This window comes from Pleuronectes platessa, chromosome 6 (assembly GCF_947347685.1).
Source record: "Pleuronectes platessa chromosome 6, fPlePla1.1, whole genome shotgun sequence".
Taxonomy (NCBI): Eukaryota; Metazoa; Chordata; class Actinopteri; order Pleuronectiformes; family Pleuronectidae; genus Pleuronectes; species Pleuronectes platessa.
This window is the reverse complement of record NC_070631.1, coordinates 18,502,577-18,526,109: the sequence shown is the minus strand read 5'-3', so window position 1 is coordinate 18,526,109 and position 23,533 is coordinate 18,502,577. Positions and strand designations below refer to the sequence as shown.

The 23,533-nt window shown below is 40.2% G+C and overlaps 4 protein-coding genes and 6 non-coding genes across 12 annotated transcripts in view; 9 read left to right on the top strand and 1 right to left on the bottom strand.

Annotated features, from left to right (window-relative positions):
* prkar2aa (protein kinase, cAMP-dependent, regulatory, type II, alpha A) overlaps positions 1-2,753 on the top strand; it is a 43,504-nt gene extending 40,751 nt beyond the window's left edge. For 2 of the 3 annotated variants that reach the window (XM_053424430.1, XM_053424429.1), the window contains exon 11: positions 1,365-2,753. In XM_053424430.1, the coding sequence (XP_053280405.1) occupies positions 1,365-1,489 (125 nt within the window). In that variant the 3' untranslated portion in view covers positions 1,490-2,753. The remainder of the gene's footprint in view (positions 1-1,364) is intronic. The other variant, XR_008338805.1, reaches the window with a different exon arrangement.
* A 1,456-nt stretch (positions 2,754-4,209) lies between these two features.
* Positions 4,210-4,324, top strand: LOC128443215 (U5 spliceosomal RNA). Its single transcript, XR_008339002.1, has one exon. It is a non-coding gene; the product is annotated as a U5 spliceosomal RNA (small nuclear RNA).
* Positions 4,325-4,782: 458 nt separating this feature from the next.
* Positions 4,783-4,896, top strand: LOC128443211 (U5 spliceosomal RNA). Its single transcript, XR_008338998.1, has one exon. It is a non-coding gene; the product is annotated as a U5 spliceosomal RNA (small nuclear RNA).
* A 1,298-nt stretch (positions 4,897-6,194) lies between these two features.
* Positions 6,195-6,309, top strand: LOC128443214 (U5 spliceosomal RNA). The gene has a single exon (XR_008339001.1). It is a non-coding gene; the product is annotated as a U5 spliceosomal RNA (small nuclear RNA).
* Positions 6,310-7,091: 782 nt separating this feature from the next.
* On the top strand, positions 7,092-15,928 carry LOC128442150 (N-alpha-acetyltransferase 80). The gene is made up of 2 exons (XM_053424427.1): positions 7,092-7,287; positions 13,870-15,928. Coding segments are annotated over exons 1-2 (897 nt in total). The 5' UTR covers positions 7,092-7,285; the 3' UTR covers positions 14,765-15,928.
* hyal3 (hyaluronidase 3) lies at positions 7,303-19,311 on the top strand. The gene is made up of 7 exons (XM_053424426.1): positions 7,303-11,644; positions 16,096-16,398; positions 17,178-17,613; positions 17,785-17,932; positions 18,087-18,210; positions 18,714-18,803; positions 18,901-19,311. Exons 2-7 carry the CDS (start codon positions 16,123-16,125, stop codon positions 19,204-19,206), a joined length of 1,380 nt encoding a protein of 459 aa, XP_053280401.1. The 5' UTR covers positions 7,303-11,644; positions 16,096-16,122; the 3' UTR covers positions 19,207-19,311.
* Positions 8,343-8,457, top strand: LOC128443210 (U5 spliceosomal RNA). The gene has a single exon (XR_008338997.1). It is a non-coding gene; the product is annotated as a U5 spliceosomal RNA (small nuclear RNA).
* LOC128443212 (U5 spliceosomal RNA) lies at positions 9,468-9,581 on the top strand. Its single transcript, XR_008338999.1, has one exon. It is a non-coding gene; the product is annotated as a U5 spliceosomal RNA (small nuclear RNA).
* LOC128443213 (U5 spliceosomal RNA) lies at positions 10,079-10,192 on the top strand. Its single transcript, XR_008339000.1, has one exon. It is a non-coding gene; the product is annotated as a U5 spliceosomal RNA (small nuclear RNA).
* Positions 19,312-19,314: 3 nt separating the features above from the next.
* On the bottom strand, positions 19,315-23,071 carry si:dkey-20d21.12 (uncharacterized protein LOC556245 homolog). The gene is made up of 4 exons (XM_053424428.1): positions 22,569-23,071; positions 21,731-21,873; positions 20,498-20,716; positions 19,315-20,328 (listed from the first exon to the last, which is right to left on the bottom strand). The coding sequence occupies exons 2-4, from the start codon at positions 21,861-21,863 to the stop codon at positions 20,192-20,194; spliced, it is 489 nt and encodes a 162-aa protein (XP_053280403.1). The 5' UTR covers positions 21,864-21,873; positions 22,569-23,071; the 3' UTR covers positions 19,315-20,191.
* Between the last annotated feature and the right edge of the window lie 462 nt (positions 23,072-23,533).

The window sequence follows — 23,533 nt, the reverse complement described above, 5'->3', positions numbered from 1 at the left end:
TTTCAAAACCAAGTCACAATAAAACTGATATGGAAGTTTGAATAAGATAGATGTGTATATAAAGTATGACATTATCAACCAGGTCTTTATGAATCTTTAAAATATTCCATAAATCTTGAGCATATAGTTAAACTTGATTTAATAAGCAGTAATTCACTCAATCCCACATCAAAGCCTGCTGTGCTCTTGTCCCTCTAGTTGAACTGCTACATGCAGACTGTAATGAGATATCAAGTGGTATTTGTGTTTAGATTCACTCATCTCGTCTCTCATCACCTTGTACTTTTTGTTGATTTGAAGGCCGCTCAGTAATTATTTCCCTTTTAAAGTGGCTCTGATGATTCAGGCCCTACAGTCGATGAGCGGCTCTTCTCTCTTTTAAATGAACACCGGATTTTAAATCGCTGGTCATGTTTTTCTGACACCTCTCGTGAAATCTATTGCAGCTTTTAATATGTTTTTTCATACACCCAGTATTTTGTCAGTGTATGCAGTTGGTTACTCTTTGTCTCTGTGCTCTTATTTTCTCCCTTTCAATATTAACCTTGCATCAGTCATTAGACTCACTCATCAGCACATCCTGTTTGTCAGTGTTAGTTCAAGTTTACTGTTGTGATGGTGCAGCACCTTGTTTTGAACAGCTGAGATGAAATGGGCTGTCTGTCGTACATGTACCATACTCTGTTGCAGATGTAAAAGACAATCAGGACTTAGAGGGCCCCCGGAGGCCACGTTAGGAACACTTAGACTGGAGATGCCAAAAGTCTAAACACAAAATAAAACAGTCAGCTGAACTTAAGAAACATTTCACTGTTGATCTAAGTGTTCAGATCTAATGGTACCAGAAGAGAAGCTCAGTGTTTAGACTGAGCTGTTGGGCTGAAGGAAAACAGGGGGAAACCGAGTCTGTTCCCGGTTTTTCTCTCTTCTTTGATTCACCTGTCTGAAATGTGTTTCTCTGACTTTCTTAACTTTCTCTGCTGTGACGGGATGAACATTAGACCCTGTTATCATCTGCTGGGTTTGTGTTACCTATGCACTTAGGCTTGTTCGCAGTATGTTTCCACTGATAACAGATTAGGTTATGCTGAAGACTCTCTTGGCAAAACCCTGAAGTGATTATCATGTTGTTGGGATATTGTTTCACTCTGGTGCAGTGGTCGTGGATGGATGAACTCTGGGAATCTCCAGAAACTGTATCCACATACACATGAAGTACTTCTTTTACCTGTTACTGTTTTAGATTTTGTGAAACATTTTAAAGCCATCAACATTGAGTACAGTGGATTTTTTCATTTGTTGGGACTTATGTCTTTAATACCCAAGCTAACACATCTCTCTCCTCCCCCCCTCTCTCTCTGCAGTAATAGACATCCAGGCGTTTGAGCGCCTCCTGGGCTCCTGTAAGGAGATCATGAAGAGGAACATCTCCCACTACGAGGAGCAGTTGGTAGCCCTGTTCGGCTCCAGCATGGACCTGAGAGACTGAGCCTCCCACACCACCCTCCGTGCCTTCTACCACACTCACACACACACGCACAAACAGACACACACACACACACACACACACACACACACACACACACACACACACACACACACACACACACACACACACACACTCATATCATACAGACTCCTAATAAGCTTTACACAACCGTGCAAACACATGAGAAATTGTACTTGGCTCACCTGCAGGTACATAAATCCTCACTTCCTATGAATACAAACAGACACAGTCGCACACACACAGACATTTACACTGACACTTATACAGGCACTGAGAGAAGCACACTTGTAGTCTGCTCACCCTCGTACACATTCTAGCTCAACACACTCAGTGACAGGCTTATGTTGTGGACGGACAGACAGCCAGATAGCCACGCACACTCACACAGCTAGCTAAAGGCCCACACCCTTTGTTTATTGAGCCAGCTTCAACCTCCCAGTATGAATGTCTTCGCTGCAATGACCTTAATACAGGTAAAGCAGTGTAAGGACATTAAACACACAAACACTCCATACACTTAAAAAACAACCATCCTTATGCTTTATATGTGCAAGCTTCATCCTCAGCCAAGGACACATCAACACACATATACACGTATACACACACTCGGGTACAGATGCAGACTCTCATACAAATAGGCAACCACACACTTGCAAAAACGGACACATTGTGGTAAAATGAAGACAAAAAACTTTAAAAATCTCTGAAAAGGAAAACCAATCAAAAATGCAAAAAAATTGATATGTTTAAAGAAGACAGAAGTTTTAGAAATGTTTTATGAAGATAAAAAAACAGAGGCTTTGATAAAATATTATTTAAATAAAAAAGTGTTTCCTCTTCGGGAGGGCGGGGTGCAGAACTTTGTGAGTGCGCTCCATTTCTTCCTCTACTGTTGTTGATTGAGTTGAGTTAGTGCTGGTGATTATTGCAGTACCACAGAAGAAGCAGTGAAAACGATAACAACCCTATGTTTTCTGGGCAATTGTTATTCTATCATCAACGCCACACTTCATTGTATTGAATTAATTATTAATGTATCGTTATTATATATTTCATTTATTATTTTTTGTTTTGCTTTGACCAATTATAATAGAGTTCACCATCCATCTCTGACAAAATGTAAAAATAGAAAAAAAAATTCTAATAAAAAACAAACAAATAGTGCTTATTTCTCCTTGACTATCCTTGAATACGTTGTCCTGGATAAAACAACTGAAAAAATAAAGCAACAATTTTGTTAAAATATTGCCTCTTTGTTGGAATTCTACTCAACTCAGCTGAATGATGGTCAGCTGAGTGCGTGCGGTGAATCTTCTTTTACAGCTTCAGCCTTAAACATCATGGTTTTCACAAAAGGACTTCAATGCAGGCGGCAGCTCTTCAGTAAATACCAGTTCAGGGATTGACATTCTGTTTTGTTGAAGGTTGGTCAGACGTATTGAGTGAACTCAACAGTAATTTATAAGACTAATATTACAAATACTCTGAATTTTAATTATGCCACAACCAGTGTTTGTTCTTAAAATGTCACATCTCCCTGAAGTTTTTTTTGGAGAGCCTCCTTACTGGAAATTGTTATCCACTCCTGTGCAGTGTCTGTTTATCCGCTTGTTGAGTCCATGTCCAAACAACAGTAGTAGAAACTGTGGATTTATTCACCATTGTGGCTTTTTAGTGGGGCGTCACTGAGGGTAAAAAGGGGACACATTTTGTGTAAGGATGTTTTTTCCCGACAAAGTTGTGTTTGTGCTGCCCAGCTAAGTCTAGCTCGTGAACATCACACACTTTTGCGTCATATCTTCTTAGATCCAGACACAACAAGGAACACAGCACTGCAGCATCTTGAAGATACCAGAGCTTTCACCCAGAAACGTTTATCACACAACATACGACGAAGCAAATGTTTTATGCAGCTCCTCCCTCGCACAGATTGAAGTGAATTGGAGGCAAAGGTTCTCCACTGATACATTCGCATGTGTGTGTGTGTGTGCCCTTCAAGGTTCATTGTGTGGAATCTAGTGACATCTAGTGTTGAAGTTGCATGTTGCAGCTGAATACCCCTCACCTCACCCAAACCTTTGAAACGTGAAAGAGACCCCTGTGGTAGCATTCAGCTGTCATAAAAACTCAAAAGGTGTTAGGTTTGTCCAGAATGTAAAACTGTAAGAAACATGGCAGCCTCTGTAGAGAGGTCCCGCTCCCAATGTAAATATAATGTATTTAAATTTAAAGGGCCAATTCTAGGGTAAAGACAACAATTTGTTCAATTCAGATAAAACCTACTAGTGAAAAAATCCCTTTGATTATTTTACATTCAATTTCGGCCAATATATCTCTTTCACCTAAATCTTACACACTGCACCTTTCAGCTCCTCCCAGATATTCTATCAAGCCATAGCTCTTACATCGATAAGAATTTGAGTTTTCTAGTAAAGTTAACGAAACAGTAAAGTTACAAAAGGTAGAGGCGTAGCTGTCGTCGCGATTTTCCCATCATGCATAGCGTTTGCGCAACAAACCGTGTATTTATAAAGTATATATTTCTACTGAAAACGCTGAGGTCTGCTCGCAACATAATACAAACTCTGTATGTTTCTGTTTATTTCCGCCATGTTTCAGATGTGTCCTTCAAACTTGAACCATAACAGAGAAGGTTTAGACAGAGAGAGGGTCACGAGATTCCTGCCGTGTAATAGTATCTGCTCTTGGTTCTCTTCAGATCGCATAAATCTTTCGCCTTTTACTAAAGATTTCCGTGGAGAGGACCATTAAGAGTCTAACTCAATTTTTTGATGCCCTGTGTCATGCGGGGCTTCCTTTACTTGTTCAATATAAAAGTACTTGATTAAAATAGAAGCTAAATCTTCATTTAACTATAGATATAAAGAGTATAAGTTAGCTGTTTATAAATATGATGCAAACATTTCACATCCTGATTTTGTTCGATCATCAACGTATCAAGCCATAAGTCTTCTATCTAAAGAATTTGAGTAAAGTTAAAGAAACTGTAAATTGCAATAAGTAGAGGCGCGGCTGTCGTCGCAATGCTCCCATCATGCATAGCGTTTGCGCAACAAACGGTGTATTTAATAAATTATACATTTCTACTAGATTTCTACTCTAAACGCTGAGGTCTGCTCGCCACATAACATAAACTCTGTATGTTTCAGTTTATTAACGCGATTTTTCAGATGTGTCCTTCAAAATTTAACCATAACAGAGAAGGTCTAGACGGAGACTCAGATAAGAGATCCAACCCCCGGTTTGGCATCTGCTCTTGGTTCTCTTCAGATCGCATAAATCTTTCGCCTTTTACTAAAGATTTCCGTGGAGAGGACCAATAAGAGTTTATCTTAATTTTTTGATGCCCTGTGTCATGCGGGGCTTCCTTTACTTGTTCAATAAAAAACCACTTGAGTAGAATTGAAGTGAAAACTTTCAATACAATCAATTATTATACGTATGGGTAATAGTTCCACCTGTATTAAGAAACAGTAACTTCATTTAACTGTAATATTTTAAGTTAGTTTCTCTGTGATCCTCAAACTGTTCTTCACATGAAACGGTGGGAGATCCTATCATTGATTGATCAGACACAAAAATAATGAAGTGGTAACAAATAATAAAATTAAAGACTCAACCCCATAAAGTATAAAATAATAAAACGAAGGTTGGCCCATATTTACAGAAGAATGATGCATTCAATTGAAAACAAAATGCTGTCTTTCTGGATTAAATAGATACAATTCTCAATTACATGTTTCAAGGCTCTATATGTTAGAAAGGAGCTTATTTGAGGATCTAGGCATTATCCAGAAAAACAGCATTTTTTCTCAATTGAATGCAACACGCTTCCTACTTAAATGTAAGGAATATACAGCTCACTGTAGCGTTGTATTAATATTACATGTAAGATATCATTATGTAATTTATTTAAGCATATTGTGTTAATTATAAACATTTACAGGCCTGGTAATAATAGTGATAAAAAATACCACTCAGTGGGTTTTTAAGATGGAATATGGACCAGAATATTTATGTTCTCCTGCACAACCAGTCATTATGTTAGCTCAAGCTAAGTAGCTTACTTGGCTACAGGTTGTATAAATAATGGCTTCCGCCATTGGAACGTTACGCCAGTGTTAATAGGATCTGACTTCAATATATGTCTTTGCTCAGTAAAAGATTTTAAATCCTGAAGACACGAGCACTGCGTAGAAAATCGTCTTGATGCCATAAAGATCCTAAAAACAGGAACAATGTCCGCTCAGGCGGAGCACGTTAACTTCTCGGAATTCGTAATGCTCAGTAGCACTTTAGCTGTTAAGAGTAAAAAAAATAGCTATTTATAAATACGACGCAAACATTTCAAGTCCTGATTTGGTTCGATCTTCAACGTATCAAGCCATAACTCTGCTAACGATTTTTTTAGAAAAGTTAAAGAAACGGTAAAGTATTTAGGCCGCCGCCGTTTTCCCATCATGCATAGCGTTTGCGCAACCAATGATTTATTTAATAAATTAGATGTGTCTACTCAAAACGCTGAGGTCTGCTCGCCACATGATATAAACTCTATGTTTCTGTTTATTTCCGCGATTTTTCAGATGTGTCCTTCAAACTTGAACCATAACAAAGGAGATTTAGACTGAGAGCTAGTATCGAGATTCAACCCGTTTGTAAGTATCTGCTCTTGGTTCTCTTCAGATCGCATAAATCTTTCGCCTTTTACTAAAGATTTCCGTGGAGAGGACCATTAAGAGTCTATCTCAATTTTTTGATGCCCTGCGTTATGCGGGGCTCCCCTACATGTTAAATATAATATCACCAGATATACTGTAAGTGAAAGTAATCAACATGTTAAGTTATATCACATGTTCAAGTAATAGTTCTAGTGTATGAAGAAATACAGAACTGATTTCCGCTGCTACCAGATATTGACATTTGTTTCCAGATCAGCCTAGCGCAAAACCCTATCGCAACAACTGGGTTTGAACTGCATTGGATTTATTGTATATAAATAAAGTGTTGATTGACAGAGGACAGGTGCTGTCCGCACTGAGTGTAGAATAATACCACTACTCTTTCCAATAAAGTGTCAAGGCTAGTAAATCCCACCACATACATTGGTTTTCAGCCGAAGAAAGGGGATTTAAGGATATAGATATTATTGTATATGTTTTGGCAATAAAAAAAACTAGTTTGCAACTTGTGACAAACCGCAACATGAACTTTGCAGGAGTAAAAAAAAACTTGCATTATTAGATCTGCTGTAACCTTTTTCTTCAGCGCACATTTATGTTTGTTTTGCAGGATTTGTAAACTCTAATTACCACAGCATACCGCCATTACTGTGGCTGCACGAGACTGATTTGACACATCATTAAATATAATAATGTGAATAGATTCTAATACAGATTGACAGGTAATAAGCTCCATGTATGTTCTGGTGATCATCATGTCTCACAGAACAGTTACTTAATGCAGGGCTGTTCATGTTACAGCAGGTGGGTGGACTCGTTCATTTTGTTTATGTCATACCTCTCCCATACGCAGGGGGGCAGACGGGACATCTGGAATTAGTCGTGATGAACACAAACGTTTCCTGTCAGGGAGGAGGCGGTGATCACGGTAACTCACTGACCGGGGAACAGATCTCAGAGACGGTGACAGCTGCCCAGAAATGTCTTATTGATCGCTGAAAGAACTGACACTGATCTGAGAACAGCTAAGCAAACACGAGCTTGGGAGGAGGACGAGCAGCGGAGAAGATCCAACATGTAGGTTCACTTTTATGCTGCTGACACATGTGGACATTTAAATTCAGTTGTGTTGTTCAATATCTGTGTTGTGGTTATTTATGGGATTGAAATAGTGTGACTGTTGTGAGTGTACTTTTAAAGATAAGACGAGGAGGAGGAGCTAGTTAGCATGTAGCCACATCCCTAGTGGTCTTTGGTCTTAAATGGTAAAATAGAAGATGTTATTATGAGCTGAATTTGACATTTACAGCTCATCTGTTCCAAGTGGCTGTTCCCCCAACTAACAGTGGTGGAAGAAGCTCTTACGGCCCTGTAAAGAAGATTTAAAATGACTCCATTCAATTGATCTGGAAGTAAAGTCTTCTATGAGTTCTATGAACGGGACACTCAACGTGTATCTGTAGCACCAGTGGAGCATATTTCATCTTTGAGCCTCAAACTGTTCTTCACATGAAGCCATGTGAGAACTTGCCATTGATCGATCTGACAAAAAAATACTGTGGTGGTAACAAGCAACGTGTTTTAAATCCTGAAGACACGAGCACTGCGAGGAAAATTGTCCGTATGCGCTAAAGATCCTAACAACAGGAACGATGTCCGCTCAGGCGGAGCAGTAGACGTTTGTCATCTTGAACCGTTTAATCTTCGGAGCTCGTAATGCGCAGTCGCACAACTTTAGATGTAAAGAGTAAGAAAAAGGCTATTTATAAATACGACGAAAGCATTTGACGTCCTGGCTCGGTTCGATCATCAACGTATCAAGCCATAAGTCTTCTATCGATACGAATTTGAGTTTTCTAGAAAAGTTAAAGAACCGGTTAAGCTTTAAAAAAAGTAGCGGCGCGGCTGTCGCCGCAATTTTCCCATCATGCATAGCGTTTGCTCAACAAATGTTGTATTTAATGAATTCGATATTTCCACCCAAAATACTGAAGTCTGCTCGGCACATAATATAAACTCTGTATGTTTCAGTTAATTTCCGCGATGGTTCAGATGTGTCCTTCAAAATTGAACCATAACAGAGAAGGTTTAGACAGAGAGACGGTCATCAGATTCCTCCCGTGTTACAGTATCTACTCTTGGTTCTCTTCAGATCGTATAAATCTTTCGCCTTTTACTAAAGATTTCCGTGGAGAGGACCAATAAGAGTCTATCTCAATTTTTTGATGCCCTGTGTCATGCGGGGCTTCCTTTACTCGTATAATATAAAGACTTTTGACTCGGGTGAGATTATACACTTGTGTAAACCACCAATAACATTTTGTTATTGTATACTTACTTTAAACGTTTCACATGTAAAATGGGAACTTAATTCTTTTTTCTCCTTCAACTGTTCTAAACTTGAAGCTGTGGGAGATCATGTCATTAATAGATCAGACAAAAATAATGAGGTGGTAGCAAATAATAAAAGTAAAGACTCAACCCCATGAAGTATAAAATAATAAAATGAAGGTAGGCCCATATTTACATAAGAAAGATGCATTCACTTTAAAACAAAGTGCTATTGTAGTTCATGTAACTAGAGGATTTCTAGGTGGTGTCCTCCTCAGTCTGACACACCACCATGCTGTTATTTTACTACCCACCCACATCGTTTTTATTACAATAACTGTAATGTTTTGTTGAATCACTGAAGATTTATCGTTTATTAGAATCCTGTAGACACGAGCACTGCGTAGAAAATCAGCTTGATGCCCAAAAGATCCTAAAACCAACAGAGGTGTCCGCTCAGGGAGAATAGAAGACGATTGTCCTCTTGACACGTTTAATCTTCAGAGCTCGTAAATCGTAGACGCACAACTTTCGATGTAAAGATTAAAAAAATGTTATTTCTAAAAACGACGGACACATTTCACATCCTGGTTTGGTTCGATCATCAACGTATCACGCCATAACTCTTCTATCGATGCGAATTAGATTTTTCTCGACAAGTTGAAGAGACGGTAAAGTTTCAAAAAGTAGAGGCGCGGCCGCCGTCGCCATGTTCCCATCGTGCATAGCGTTTGCTCAACAAATGTTGTAGTTAATGAATTAGATATTTCCACCCAAAATACTGAAGTCTGCTCGGCACATAATACAAATTCTGTATGTTTCAGTTCATTTCCGCGATGGTTCAGATGTGTCCTTCAAAATTGAACCATAACAGAGAAGGTTTAGACAGAGAGAGGGTCATCAGATTCCTCCCGTGTTACAGTATCTGCTCTTGGTTCTCTTCAGATCGTATAAATCTTTCGCCTTTTACTAAAGATTTCCGTGGAGAGGACCAATAAGAGTCTATCTCAATTTTTTGATGCCCTGTGTCATGCGGGGCTTCCTTTACTTGTTCAATATAAAACCACTTGATTAAAACAGAATTGGAATACATGACACTTCGGGAACTCGTGACATGCAGTCGCAGAACTATGGATATAAAAAGTATAAATTGTTTTTTTATAAATATGATTCAAACATTTCACATCCTGATTTTGTTCGATCATCAACGTATCAAGCCATAAGTCTTCTATCGATAAGAATTTGAGTTTTCTAGAAAAGTTAAAGAAACAGTAAAGTTTCAAAAAGTAGAGGTGCGGCTGTTGTTGCAACGCTCCCATCATGCATAGCGTTTGCGCGACAAACGGTGTATTTAATAAGTTATACAATTCTACTAGATTCCTGCTCCAAATACTGAGGTCTGCTCGCCACATAATATAAACTCTGTATGTTTCAGTTTAATTCCGCGATGTTTCAGATGTGTCCCTCAAGCTTGAACCACAACAGAGAAGGTTTAGAAGGAGACACAGTTGCGCGATTCAACCCTTGGTTAAGTATCTGCTCTTGGTTCTCTTCAGATCGCATAAATCTTTCGCCTTTTACTAAAGATTTCCGTGGAGAGGACCAATAAGAGTCTATCTCAATTTTTTGATGCCCTGTGTCTTGCGGGGCTTCCTTTACTTGTACAATAATAAACTGAACAATTAAACTATGAAAGGTATAAGGTGATTTAGTAAATATTGATGTTATTTAATTTCCTCAAAATAATTTAACTGCTGTAGTCAGAAATCTAAAATATGTATCTTTAACAATGAAGTAATAATGTTTCTACTATGAGATAATTAGTGCAATTCAGTCAGATTTGTGACAGCATTATCATATAAATGTGACAAATAAAGCATAACTGATTATTTACCAGTAAGATGCCCCAATCAATAATAATTGAAGTGGGAAAAAACAATACTGACTTCATTCAGGTCACACTCACCATGGACACTAGTACACTGGAACTCTTTTTGTGCAAAACTATCATCTTCTTTAAATTTTAAGAAAGAGTGGTACCACTGACAGAAGAAACAACGGATTGGTCTATGCAGAGTGAGAGTCAGTAATATGTGTGTGGGATCCCAGAGACAAACAACACAAAACGAACAACAACATGGATACAGACAAAGTGATAAACAAAAGAGAGTATTAATGTGTTAGTAGGAAGTTGGGTCACTCCTGAAGTCAGTTTACCCTCAAAAACCTGAAAATCAATCAAATCATAGACACTCGATAAGTAATGCAACATCATTTAAAAGTAATGGCAAAAGAAAAAAGATCAAGGCAACACGAGCGATAGCAGAAAACAATCAATATAAGACTTTAATTAAAAGTAAGTTTTGAGAGATAATTTAAAAACAGACAGTGTAAACAAATAACATTACAATAATCCAGCCTGGCAGGAATAAAAGCATGAATCGCTTTGTGGAGATTGTTAAAGTAAATTGACAATCTAGAAATATATCTCAGATGAAAATAACATGATGGAGCTGGTCTAAAGCTACAGGGTTAAGAGCAGGCAGAACGTGTGCTGAAAATATATATTAACAACTCATCCATAACCATAATGCTTATATAAGGTGACTATGTTTTGTCGACTACATCCAGGTTCCCTTTCATTTTGTCAAGTAATTTACAACAATCAAGTAAGATACAACTCACCAACTCCTTCTTCCGCTGACATGGTGCTAGGAAAGGATTTGACCACCGCACAAAGGCCTAAAACTGTAATGTTTTAAAGGGGTGCCGATCTATTCACTACTACTGCATCTAGAGTCATTAATGACTGGTCATAAATTAGTTACCGAGGCCATTTATATTGTTGAGTCATCTGATTAAGGTGGCACTAAAAATACGCGATCAGTAAGAAAATGTAGGTGTTATTTCCTGATTTCAATGCTGGTGTAGGTCTGAAGTGTCGTTGTCTGAACTTGAATTTAGTTGTTTTTTGCTTCAGTGTGATTATCAGTCAACTGCCAGTTTCCTGTTGCATCTCTCCAACATCCTTTTTTCTGAATGTTGCGAGAATGTGAACTTGCGTTGAGTAGTCACAACTACATTCATCAGCTTGTCTCTGTCGGTGAGTTGGTCTTTTTTAAGCTGTTGGTCTTTTCCCCTTTTTCCTCTTTTCGATCATTTTATTATTTTTGTTTATTTCTGTTTCCTTTTCTTTTTACTGAAATGCAAAATTGAATCCCAGACTGTTTGGACCAATTTTAGATTCATATTATTTCCTCATTGAACCTTTACTGATAAGAAGAAAACACAGACATTTTCTTTCGGCTTTAAGATGAACTCGACTCTGTTTTTCTGCCTTTTTAAATTGATGTAGCAAAGAGTTAGTGACTCCTGTGCTCTAGTAGCATTTGATATGAGATTATGAGTTTACTCTTCTCAAGAAAGTATAGAATTCGACATTAACAGTTGGTTGAAATTTAAATTAGCCTGAATAATTAACAAAAAATAGCATCAGGAAGAATTAGACAGATTACGGAGCTAGTGTACTTAATGTTCACTGCGTGTGTGGAGACGGCATCATTTTGTGGCTCCACAGCAAACGGATCTGTAGGAGACATCAGCTGAATGGCACTCTGACAACTCCAGTAGATATTCAGTACCTGAGCGATGTAGTGAGTTAACTTTAATGTCCTTATTCATGAGTGTAGTTAATAAATCAAATGGAAAAAAATAAATAAATGTATTGTGGTTTAAACTGGTCCGCTAACTTTAAACGTTCATGCACATGCATTACAAAAAGTTGCAATTAGCTACTATAAATATGAGCTTTATCTGTAGGCAAAACACACCCTCTGAATTTAAACAAACTACATTCAACGACCAGAATCAGCCGCGACAATGATGTATGCTACTTCTGTACCACTGGTGTTTCTGACTGGCTGCTGACCAAGCACTGGTCCAAAGCCAACTCCTGTTGAGCCCTCCACCCTTGAAAGGTTCATAGATGCTAAAGAGGGTCTTCAGCTGTTTGTTATTTCTTTATCCTCTTTGGGTTAGCGGCTGTTTTAGCTGCTGGAAATGCTAACACCACATTCTAATTATACCCATGATTCCTTTTCCCAGTAGTGCTGCATCTGCTAACAGTAGTTGTTATGTTCTGAATCAGCAGTGGTGGTGTGCGTTATCTGAAGCCACTTTTTCAGGTTGTCCTCTCATCCAATGATAGTAGAAGGAAGAAGAATGATGCATTTTTCTCATTTGAGATGTAAGAGCGATGTGTGTGAGTGATGTTCCCACGTTTTATCCTTAAAAAGAGAGGATTAGCACACCGCCAGCGCTAAGGGATTAGCTTTAAGGTCTGAGTATTTTATAGTCAACCTTAAAGTTTAATTTTCTTCAACATTCCTTTCCCTTGTTTTGTACTGTTAGACAGTGTGTCTATCATAGAATAAAATATAACACCAAATTATATGTATTTTTAAACAATAGTAAGTCTGGACATGATAACTACAATCATGTATTTGTGATAAATCTCACTGCAAAAAGTTAGCTTTTTTGTCGAAATAAATGTTAACGTATACACTGTTAAAGTCTTGTTAGAGTTTTCAGCTGTGGTTCATATTAATGAGTCAGCACACACATGTATGTACTGTGTCACAGTGCAGACTTTGACATACAGTACATGTCCCATGTCACTTCTGCTTTTTTCTAACTGAATAATCATTTAACATATTCTTTAAATGAAGGTGGATCAAAGAGGTTGTTATACTCGCCCCTCAGACAGGACTGTGTATGTAAATTTGGGCTTTAGTAAAGTGTTATAGGCGTTTTGTATGTTTATTAATTGACATTTCTCAGACCTAATAATAATTGATTGATCGATCTTGCACTTTTGCTCTGGAGCTTCTCTGCACAGTGGGCTAATGTTTAGAGAAGCAGTTTTATGAGTCCCATTCACTCCTGAACACCGATCCTTTACTTTTTATCCACAGATAAAAAATGGTTTAACAAGGCACATTCCTCCCACAACAATATCTAAAACAGAGGAGGTGAAAAAAGTGATGGTTTAAGTTGTATTTGGGAGTGAATGCAGAGAGGAATGAGCTCTCATTCTCCTGATTCCATACTGGGATCAGGAGAATGAGTCATCTTGTCATTGTGAATTAGTCAGGAAGCAGGGCTCATTTTGGACCAGGCTCTAAAGACCCGTTGTGTCATACAGACTGTCATGTAGTCAGACTCACCACTAAATTGAGGAAGTGCATGTTCAGAGCAGTTTATGACATTTTCCGCTCAACTGCAGGAGTTGAATGAAAACTGACTTGAGTTAAACCCTGATCACCACAGGTCTGAACCCATAACATCGGCAATTTCCGAATCCCTGACCGGAGAGGAGCTGAACGCTGACCTGCGGCCCACTTCCATATCGGACTGTCAGACCCAGTATGTTGAAGAAGAGAAAGTGAAGCCAAACCCTGACTCTGAACCACCGGGGAGGATCCATGCGGTCCCGATCCACCAGCGTCCAGATCTGCTGGTTCCCTGTGCCGACCTGGTGAACTCCGAATGGCACAGGAGTCAGGCCGCCCGGGTTCACTCCCTCCAGAAGTCCTGTCCGGAGTTCCCCCTCTGCCTGGTTCTCCTGCAGGGCCATGGGGAGTCGGAGCGGCTGCTGGGCCACGTCCGGCTGTCCCAGGTCGTGGGTCAGTGCAGCAGCCTGTTCGTGGAGTCCGTGGTCGTGTCCAGGGCGGAGCGAGGGAAGGGCTACGGCCGGACTTTGATGGATGAGACAGAGCGCTACGCGAAAGGCCGAGGGTTCGAGTGCCTGTGCCTGACCACCCACGATAAGCAGCACTTCTACGCTCACCTGGGTTACGTGCTCTCAACGCCGGTGCAGAACGCCGGCGGCATGACATCATTCGTTCCCATGGAGACGCTGCTGAGGTTCTCCAGGATACAGAGTGACAAGAGGAGCTCGCAGAAACAGACCCGGACAATGGTGGACGCTCAAATACCAGTGAACAGAGACTCAGAAGGGTCACCTCAGCCTCCTCCTCCCATTCTCCCTCCTCCACCTCCTCCTCCAGCCTCCATCCCAACGCCTCCCTCGATCCCTCCACCACCACCTCCTCCTCCTCCTCCTCCTCCTCAGTCTGCCGGGCTCGTAGTTCAGACCTTGAACGAGACTCCCTACAGTGACGCCAGAGGAGTTCCCATCTACTGGATGCACAAAGACATTTGATGAACACACAAACGTATAAAAATCGACAGTGCCTACACCCACGTTAATGTGCACATAAACATTAAGCACACACACCATCCATGGTCTCTCAGATAAAAAGTTAAAAAGTTCCAGAGGAAATACATCACGAGGAAACCGTCAGAGACAGAAATCAAAGACGTTGACATTCATCCACTCATATTAAACTGACAGACACACTCACATTCATGGCCACATTCAAACAGTCCAGGCTCGGTTAGATCTGGTGGAAGTTCCCAGCTGAAGCAAAAATAGAGCCTGTAAATATCACTAGTATAGAAACACATGTTCAAATGGACTCAACACAAATTATATCATGGTCTGCAACTGTCAAGCAAAACACAAGATTTGATATTTCAGTTCAAGAGGCTCGACTTTGGCTTTCATTAAAGAAATGATGACTATATTTTAAAACCTTCCAGTGCCTCTCATGATTTTTAGAATACAACTCTTTGCTCACTTAAGTCCTTCACTTAAGGGTTTTACTGTTGTTAATTAATGAATAACGTGAGTTTGAGACTGTTTTCACATTCTTTGAATCAGAGTGTGAGACTTGGATGAACAGTAGGAACTCTATCTACTGTTAAAAGCCAGTCACTGTCGCATAATGCAGCTAACACAGCTCCTGAGGAGGAAACCTTAAATCTTCAGGACACATGAGAGTGGAACTTCCAGTGAACACATCTCATTTTCACTCATCAGATTTGCAAATTGAAATGTTTTTGACGTCCACACATGATGTATTTTTCAATTGAGGAGAAGGGGTAGATGTCATTTTAATCATCCTTACCTGCTCAGTCGAATCATTTCGATATTCTGAAAGTGTTTCTCGAAAGAGATGGGCTCAAAAATATAATAATTGGTTTTCTCCCTGTGGGTAGTTGTTAAGCTAACTTGCACGCTGAGAAATATGTTCGTTGTTGAATTCAAATTAATTATTTCTATCTTGAAACGATCATTGAACTGCTGCCTGCTGTGACATCCTGTGACATGTTGTTATGATCAACTCGAAGGAGGAATGTGCCTTTTGAACTGCAAGAGATCTAACGCCTTATTAAAGTTTTTAAGATTTGTTATGATATTAAACTGAGACATGTTGGTGTTTCCATGGTGTAAAATGATTGAAATAAATTTTATGTAATATTTCTTTGGTTTGTGTTTATTCTTTCATTTTATTAGGGACTTTTGATCACGAAGTATAAACTCACATTATTCTCAAATTATTTTTAATTATCATCATCTACAGTTTGTATTTGCTCAAAGTAAAGTCCCTCATCATTAGATCTGACTGGCTCATCCCTCTCTCCTGCCAGGAAGGACAAGTCAGCTGTTGAGCAGCAATGGTGCTGTCTCACCTCCATCTTCACCTCCTCCTCCTCCTTCTTTCCCTTTCTCCCCTCCCCCTCTCATCACTGCCTGGGAACTTCAGCCATGGAAGTTCTCTCCCTCCCACCCGCCCCCCCGCTGTGGCTGCAGCAGGCCCCATCCTGAAGGACCGGCCCTTTGTGGTGGTGTGGAACATGCCCACCTCGCGCTGTCAGAAACGTTACAACGTCCACCTGAACCTGGGAGACTTTGATATTGTGGAGAACCGACACCAGAGATTCCAGGGACAGGTGATGAAAGGCAGTGGGAGCTGTCACCAGTGGATGTGATACTTTCCTTATCCCTGTGTAATTAGAACATATATTTATCTTAATGTACATTTATTTTAACCTTTCTGTTATTGCATTAAAGTAATCAATGTAAAACTTGACAAATCTATTTAACAAAGGTACTTTGAATGTACCTGTCTATGAACTTTATAGTATATTTTGGAAAATGTGAATTTACAGTTTTTCTTTAAAATGTATTTTACATGTAATCAGGCACAGGTCTATTGTTGGTTGAAAGTCATCTACAAACAGCCTTTTATGGTCCGATCCATCTTATTTGAATCCAATTTTAAAGGTTCCGTGTGTTGAATTTATGGGGATCCATTTTTCGAAATTGAAATATAACACGTTTTCACCAGTATACAATCACCATAGCTCTCCTATGCACTAGAAAGTGGAGGGAAAGGAGAGCTATGGTTGTAATATGTAACTTCACCACTGGAGGACACCACACACTGAACCTTTGAACCCTGAGGAGGTGGACATGGTCACAGATATTAAATAAGCTAATTTTCATTCTACTATATTTTTCATACAAGTAATATTAGCATTTTATTATAATGTTTGTCTACACCTCATAAATCAATAAGACACTTTAGGTTAGGTTTTGATCTAGGCCGACTCCTGAGAAAGAGATTTGTCTCTTTAGTTTCTCGATGCTGTTTCCTTTTCATTCAAGCTTTAAAATCTCTTCATTGTTTTGTAATAATCTTCTCTGGGTAAATATTTAATCTTTCCAGAAAATGACCATCTTTTACCGTGACCGGCTGGGGGAATATCCGTACCTCTCCCGAGACGGCAGGGAGGTGAACGGAGGAGTACCGCAGCAGGGCGACCTCGCCGCCCATCTTTCTCTTACGGAGACGCAGATGTCTGGCCTGCTGCAGCCTAACTTTGCTGGTTTGGCTGTTATCGACTGGGAGGAGTGGCGCCCACTGTGGGAGAGAAATTTTGGATCCAAGATGCAGTATCGGAGGCTGTCCAAGCAGCTGGTGAGACAGGCGAGACCGGATCTGTCTGAAAGGGCCGTGACATCACTGGCCAGGCGAAAGTTTGAAGAGAGCGCTCAGATGTTCATGGAGGAGACATTGCGGTCGGCGGTCAGAGGTCATCCCAAGGGATTGTGGGGGTTTTATGGTTTTCCTGCCTGCTTTAATAAGCACAAGATAAAGACAGGTAGGACAAATGGTCAGTGGACTGTGAACGCCATTGTTTGTACATGTAATCACATGATTGTGATGACATGTTTTATGTAACCATTATTTAACTGCTGATAAAAAAAAGAGAGTTAAAGTTTAAAATAAAAAGTTGAAATCTGTGTCTTTTTTGTTTCACCCATGTGCCCAGATAAGAGCTACACGGGACGCTGTCACAGAGGGACGAGGCGGCGGAATGAGCGTCTGTCGTGGCTCTGGAGTCAGTCCACTGCTCTCTATCCCAGCATCTACCTGCCAGAGCGGCTGGCAGGGTCACATGATGCAGCTCTCATGGTCAGGTACACAGAAACAACAAGCATGAAGAAGGGTTATGTCATACAAACAGCCTACAGGACCTGGTGGAAGCTCAGGATAAAAAACAGTTATCGATCTTTTTATCCACACAGGTCGATAATGGATTCACTGATGGACATTTCTGTCTCTTTCACTCAGACACAGACTGCTGGAGGCTTTGAGGGTGGCATCACACTGGCGCCATGACAGCATCAACCACGCCACACCAGTTCTTCCCTATGCCAGACTAGCATTCATACACACTCTCAGCTTTCTCAATGAGGTACAAGCTTGTTACAACTCATGAACACCGTGACTTTATTCACATTTGAATAAAGTGAGTACAGGTAACGATTCTCCAAATCCATGAATCATATTGGTTAACTTTTACCAAAGGGGATGATCACTCAAGCTCAATAATTGGACCAAAATAGTCACATGACAAGTGCAGTTCGGAGATATATAAAATAATCCATCTTTAAAAAGAATGCTAATAATTTCTAACTTTAAATGAAATGTAGGTTAATGGTTCTCCTGTTTTATGAGTGAATTTTGGATGGAAAACATTCTTTTGTTACAGTTGCACCAACAGTGGAAGTGGTTCGTTCCTACTGTATCACGACACAAAATTGTGGACGTGCATATTACAGTTTTCATCTTTGTTTCAGAAAAGTTATCAACATTAATCGTAATTTGAGTCAGTATTTGGCACAATTAATTGTGTGTGTGTGTGTGTGTTTGTGTGTATGTGTGTGTGTGTTTGTGTGTGTGTATGTGTGTGTGTAGACAGACCTGGTGCACACACTTGGGGAGAGTGCCTCACTGGGAGCTGCTGGAGTGGTGCTGTGGGGAGAGACGAAATTTGCCAAATCAGAGGTTTGTGCAGTGATGTGAGTGACAAAAGGTTGTTTCTGTGTGATTGTACCACCGCATGTAACTGTGTGTAACGCTCTCCCCGTCACCCACCCTCCAGGATCAGTGCATCTTTCTCAGAGACTACATCAGCGGCGTCTTGGGTCCGTTTGTTCGATCACTGAGGTCCGACACCCACCGCTGCAGCCTTCAGCTCTGTCACGGCAACGGGCGCTGCACCAGGCGACGCCCACACTCTGGTCACATGGTTTCTTGGGGTCAAGCTGTGCTCTCAGACCCTCATGACTCCTCCAGGGTCAAAGATTTTCATCGCCACTTCCTGTGTCAATGTTACCCAGGCTGGACAGGGCCGGAGTGTGGAGAGATGATGAAGGATGACAGCAGACAAAAGAACGGACAGAAGTAACACAAAGTTTTCGGTCAAAGGGTTGTCGGTCCTCGTCCATGAGAGAACAGGGACATGTCGGTTTCTAATTGGAATATAAAATAAATAAATACTCTGTGAATTGGGTTTTATTTTTCTCTTTCTTTTTAAACGACGTGGAAGTCACATAAAACTACATTTTACAAACGTTTGCATGAACATTAATTATAGATTCTTACATCATTGGTTCATTCTCCTCCATTTTCTCTTCACTCATAATGTTACTTGGAGAAGCATTTTCTCAGCTTTGTTAATTATTAAATTTTATTTTATCTGCAGAGAACAGAGATGCGTTCAGGAGATATAATCTCAGTGAGAGTCTTTACTTTATGACATGGTTACACACAATTCATAAACACATTTTAAATACATATACATTAACTATCCAGTGCTAATAAATACACACTAAGATAACAATACTGTCTACATTAATAATATCTGTTTTCCTTTTCCACAGTCCATCACATTTTTGCTGTGTATTGATCCTCAAGTAGTTTGCTACAGTGATGCTCACAGTGAAATATCACTGACACCTACTGACACAAAGTGATTACAGCACAAAACAAGGTAGAGAGTCAGTTCATTAAAACACTATGTGTGGCCCAGTGGCTACAATTTAAATCCACTTGTTAGTTTGAGAAACAATCACGAAGAATTAGATTTCTGTAAATGTTAAATGTGTGACGTAACATCATGAGATAAAACAACTCAATTGATGTAATCCAACCAGTCATGCTGTTTAATAATGTGACTTTGAGATGGAAAGTTTTAGAAACTTCTCTTAATTACACGGTTCTATGACATGCATTTCATCTTGAAACACAACAGTTGAGAGAACGCCTCAAGGGAGTTTTCAGTGTAAAACACAGTTTTACTGCACTTTGTCCCATGTCTCATGTCCATATTTAAAGTGTGTGTGTGTGTGTGTGTTCATGTGCATGTTGTTGTTCTGTGTATATCTTCTTGGTCATGTCTCCCCTCTCCTTGCCGTCAGGTTGTGTCTCAGTGACTGCAGCTCTTGGATCAGTAGTGACAGTTCTGTTGCAGCAGCTTCTTTCTCCTTCACTGCCTCTGTCAACATCTGGATTGCGCCGCCCTGCTGGACTGGAGAAAGAACACACACACACAAGCATAATGTCAGTCTGACCATTTTGGGTTGAATCAAATCAGATGACAAGCTGTTAAATGGACAAATCCCACCACAAAGTATAATCCATAAATAAAGGATTATATCAGGGGAAACAATTGAAAATGAATCAATGTGAAATCTCACCCAAAAAGTAGAAAATGAGAAACACTGTAAGTAGAAGCAAAGTGATGATAGCACAGCCCATGGCGTAGGCGCGTGATGAACTGGGTGTCAACATGTCCTGGAGACCGCTCTGCCATTTGCTGCTGACTGGATGACCTCTTTGACTGACACCTGTGGGATCACACGTGTAGAGGTTCCCATTCGAAGAAGGTGTGTAGGCAGGACGAGGAGGCCTAACCCCTGAAAGCACACACAGTGGACTCATTCAGTGTCTGACCTTACGTCCTGTTGTCGTGTTTTTGAGGTGGATGTACCTTTTTGATATGTTTCTGCCTCGGTCTGTGTCCCTCTGTGTACCCTTGTGTACTGAGTTCAAAATAGTTATGTGTATACCTTTGCGGCTGTATTCCTAGTTTTAGTGCGTGTTCTTTGTTTGACTGTGTTTAAAGTATTTATGCATGTACCTTTACAGCTGTCTTCGTTATATTTGCGTGTGTACTGTTGTAGCTTTGTTCGAAGTATTTGTGTGTGTACCTCTTTGTGTTCACATTTTTGTGTGTAGCTTTGTGACTATGTTCACAGTATTTGAGTGTACCTTTGTGGCTGTGATCACATTATTTGTGAGTGTACCTTTGGGGCTGTGTTCACAGTATTTGTGTGTGTACCTTTGTGGCTGTGTTCACAGTATTTGTGTGTGTACCTTTGGGGCTGTGTTCAGAGTATTTGTGTGTGTACCTTTGTGGCTGTGTTCACAGTATTTGTGTGTGTACCTTTGTGGCTGTGCTCACAGTATCTGTGAGTGTACCTGTGTGGCTGTGTTTGCAGTAGTTGTTTGTGTACCTTTGTGGCTGTGTTCACAGTATTAGTGTTTTTACCTTTGTGGCTGTGCTCACAGTATTTGTGAGTGTACCTGTGTGGCTGTGTTTGCAGTAGTTGTTTGTGTACCTTTGTGGCTGTGTTCACAGTATTAGTGTTTTTACCTTTGTGGTTGTTTTCAAAGTATTTGTGTATACCTTTGTGGCTGTGTTTGTAGTATTTGTTTGTGTACCTTTGTGGCTGTGTTCACAGTATTAGTGTTTTTACCTTTGTGGTTGTTTTCAAAGTATTTGTGTATACCTTTGTGGCTGTGTTTGCAGTAGTTGTTTGTGTACCTTTGTGGCTGTGTTCACAGTATTAGTGTTTGTACCTTTGTGGTTGTTTTCACAGTATTTGTGTATACCTTTGTGGCTGTGTTTGTAGTATTTGTTTGTGTACCTTTTTGGCTGTGTTCAGGGTGTGTTCGGTGGAGATCGTTGATGGAGTCCACAGAATGCAGCTCGATCTCAGTGAGATCCCTTTCACTGACTCTGTAGAACTGAGGGGTGGTCTGGGAAGGAGGCCTTGACATCTCGCCTCCTCTACAGGGAAAATAAAGGATAAGGACATGGATCACATGAGTCAAGATGGCACTCAACTAGACAACACTTCTTTTACTAGATTAAGTATATCTGGATGATATATCTTCTTCAAACCTCTGCAAGACCAAGAAGCAAAGTACTTTTGATTAGTCTAGTGAAGACAAGGCAGCTGTCTACGCTGTGGTTATACACAGTGAATCTACAGATTTTTACAGCCTTTCCCTTTGATTTTTGGGGATTGTTAGTTCCATTAGAACCGAGTTTCCTGTAATCAAAATTTCAAATATCTAGACATATCAATGTAATGAATTAAAAGAATAGTAGAGAATATGGTGGGTTCTCTAAGACAGTGGTAGAAATCGGATGTAAGGAATAAGAATACCTTCTGTAGGAAATAAAAATAGGGCAGTGGGTCGAGGGGATTCGAGGGGGAACAGATCTGTTTGCCTTTAATTTGAAGACAAAACATTTTGGTTATATGAGAAGCTGATTTATCAGAACTATTATTAGAGCTGGTTGTCAACCACAATGCTACTGGAATTTGAATTAGGGCCAAAGTACAGGACAGGCACCTAATGACTAACCTACTGAATGAATGGATCACCAATGAACTGATTTACAGCCGACCTGACTGTAGACAGACTGGGTCTTATAAGATATTACAAGATAAACAACTGTACAATCTTCACACTAACCTTCTGTCACAAAGAACAAGAGCTGTGTTCGGTTGTATGGGCTTCTCCTGGTCTGTTCCTGTCTCGCACTCCTCTTGTTAACCCAGTCTCACACCCAGACGCTCAAGTGTCAAAAAGAAGCATCTGCAGCAACAGGAGCTGCAATATGACATTTAAATAATCCACACGTTATCCAGGAGTTGAACTCCGAGTGAACAATGAAAAAAGTGATTCCAATAGAATCCTTGGCGTGTGGAACCACATGGAACCTCCAGGTTTTGCTTCCCTTTCCTTGTGTGTGTCTGAGCAACTGTAGGACACCCCCAGTGCCAACCTCTTCTACCAGCTATGTTTGTGTGTGTCCGTGTTCCAATTTAGCCCACCCTGGCCTGTGAGAGAGGTAGAGAGAGCTAGAGCTATGGAAAGGGGGGTGAAGTCTTCTCAGCCCCATTACCCCCCCAAACATGCTCTCGCACACACCCAGCCCTCAGAGCCCAAAATAGCAGCAGACACAGGGGGTATTATTAGTTTCTCAGGCCAAAGGATGACTCAATGATCTGGTGGAGAGCATGATGGGTTACACAGGGATAAACACACACACAAATACCACAGGGAGGAAAGTCTCAGTGGAACAAACTCTTTTGACCTCATTTGATGGATCCAAATGCAAACAGTTTTACAATTGACAGATATCATAAGCTGGAATTTAATGCTTTTTGAGAGTAAATGTGGTTTTTCAATGGCAATGAGCATAAACAAGAAAAGAAAGTCTGTTGCCCTGGATAACCTGTGGCAGTCTGTAGGCATAAATCCTGCATGAATCATACATTCCATATGTATCAACCCTGCAGTATATATGTATAAACTATAAAAGGCTATATTTTTGAGCAACTCCCTGCAGGACACCATCACTGATTGGTCCATCCTGAGTGTCTGACGGAGAGGTATCGCAGGTGGTTCCTTCCTGCAGCAGTAGCACTGAACAA

Excerpts from the sequence above, each read along its gene's own strand:
- hyal3 (XM_053424426.1), top strand. The coding sequence starts at position 16,123 with ATGGTGCTGTCTCACCTCCATCTTCACCTCCTCCTCCTCCTTCTTTCC. Across the intron at positions 17,933-18,086 it reads GATGCAGCTCTCATGGTCAG|ACACAGACTGCTGGAGGCTT; the intron begins GTACACAGAAAC and ends TCTTTCACTCAG. Across the intron at positions 18,804-18,900 it reads CGAAATTTGCCAAATCAGAG|GATCAGTGCATCTTTCTCAG; the intron begins GTTTGTGCAGTG and ends CCCACCCTCCAG.
- si:dkey-20d21.12 (XM_053424428.1), bottom strand. The coding sequence starts at position 21,863 with ATGTCAAGGCCTCCTTCCCAGACCACCCCTCAGTTCTACAGAGTCAGT. Across the intron at positions 20,717-21,730 it reads CCCTGAACACAGCCAAAAAG|GGGTTAGGCCTCCTCGTCCT; the intron begins GTACACAAACAA and ends GTGTGCTTTCAG. Across the intron at positions 20,329-20,497 it reads TCTCATTTTCTACTTTTTGG|TCCAGCAGGGCGGCGCAATC; the intron begins GTGAGATTTCAC and ends TTCTTTCTCCAG.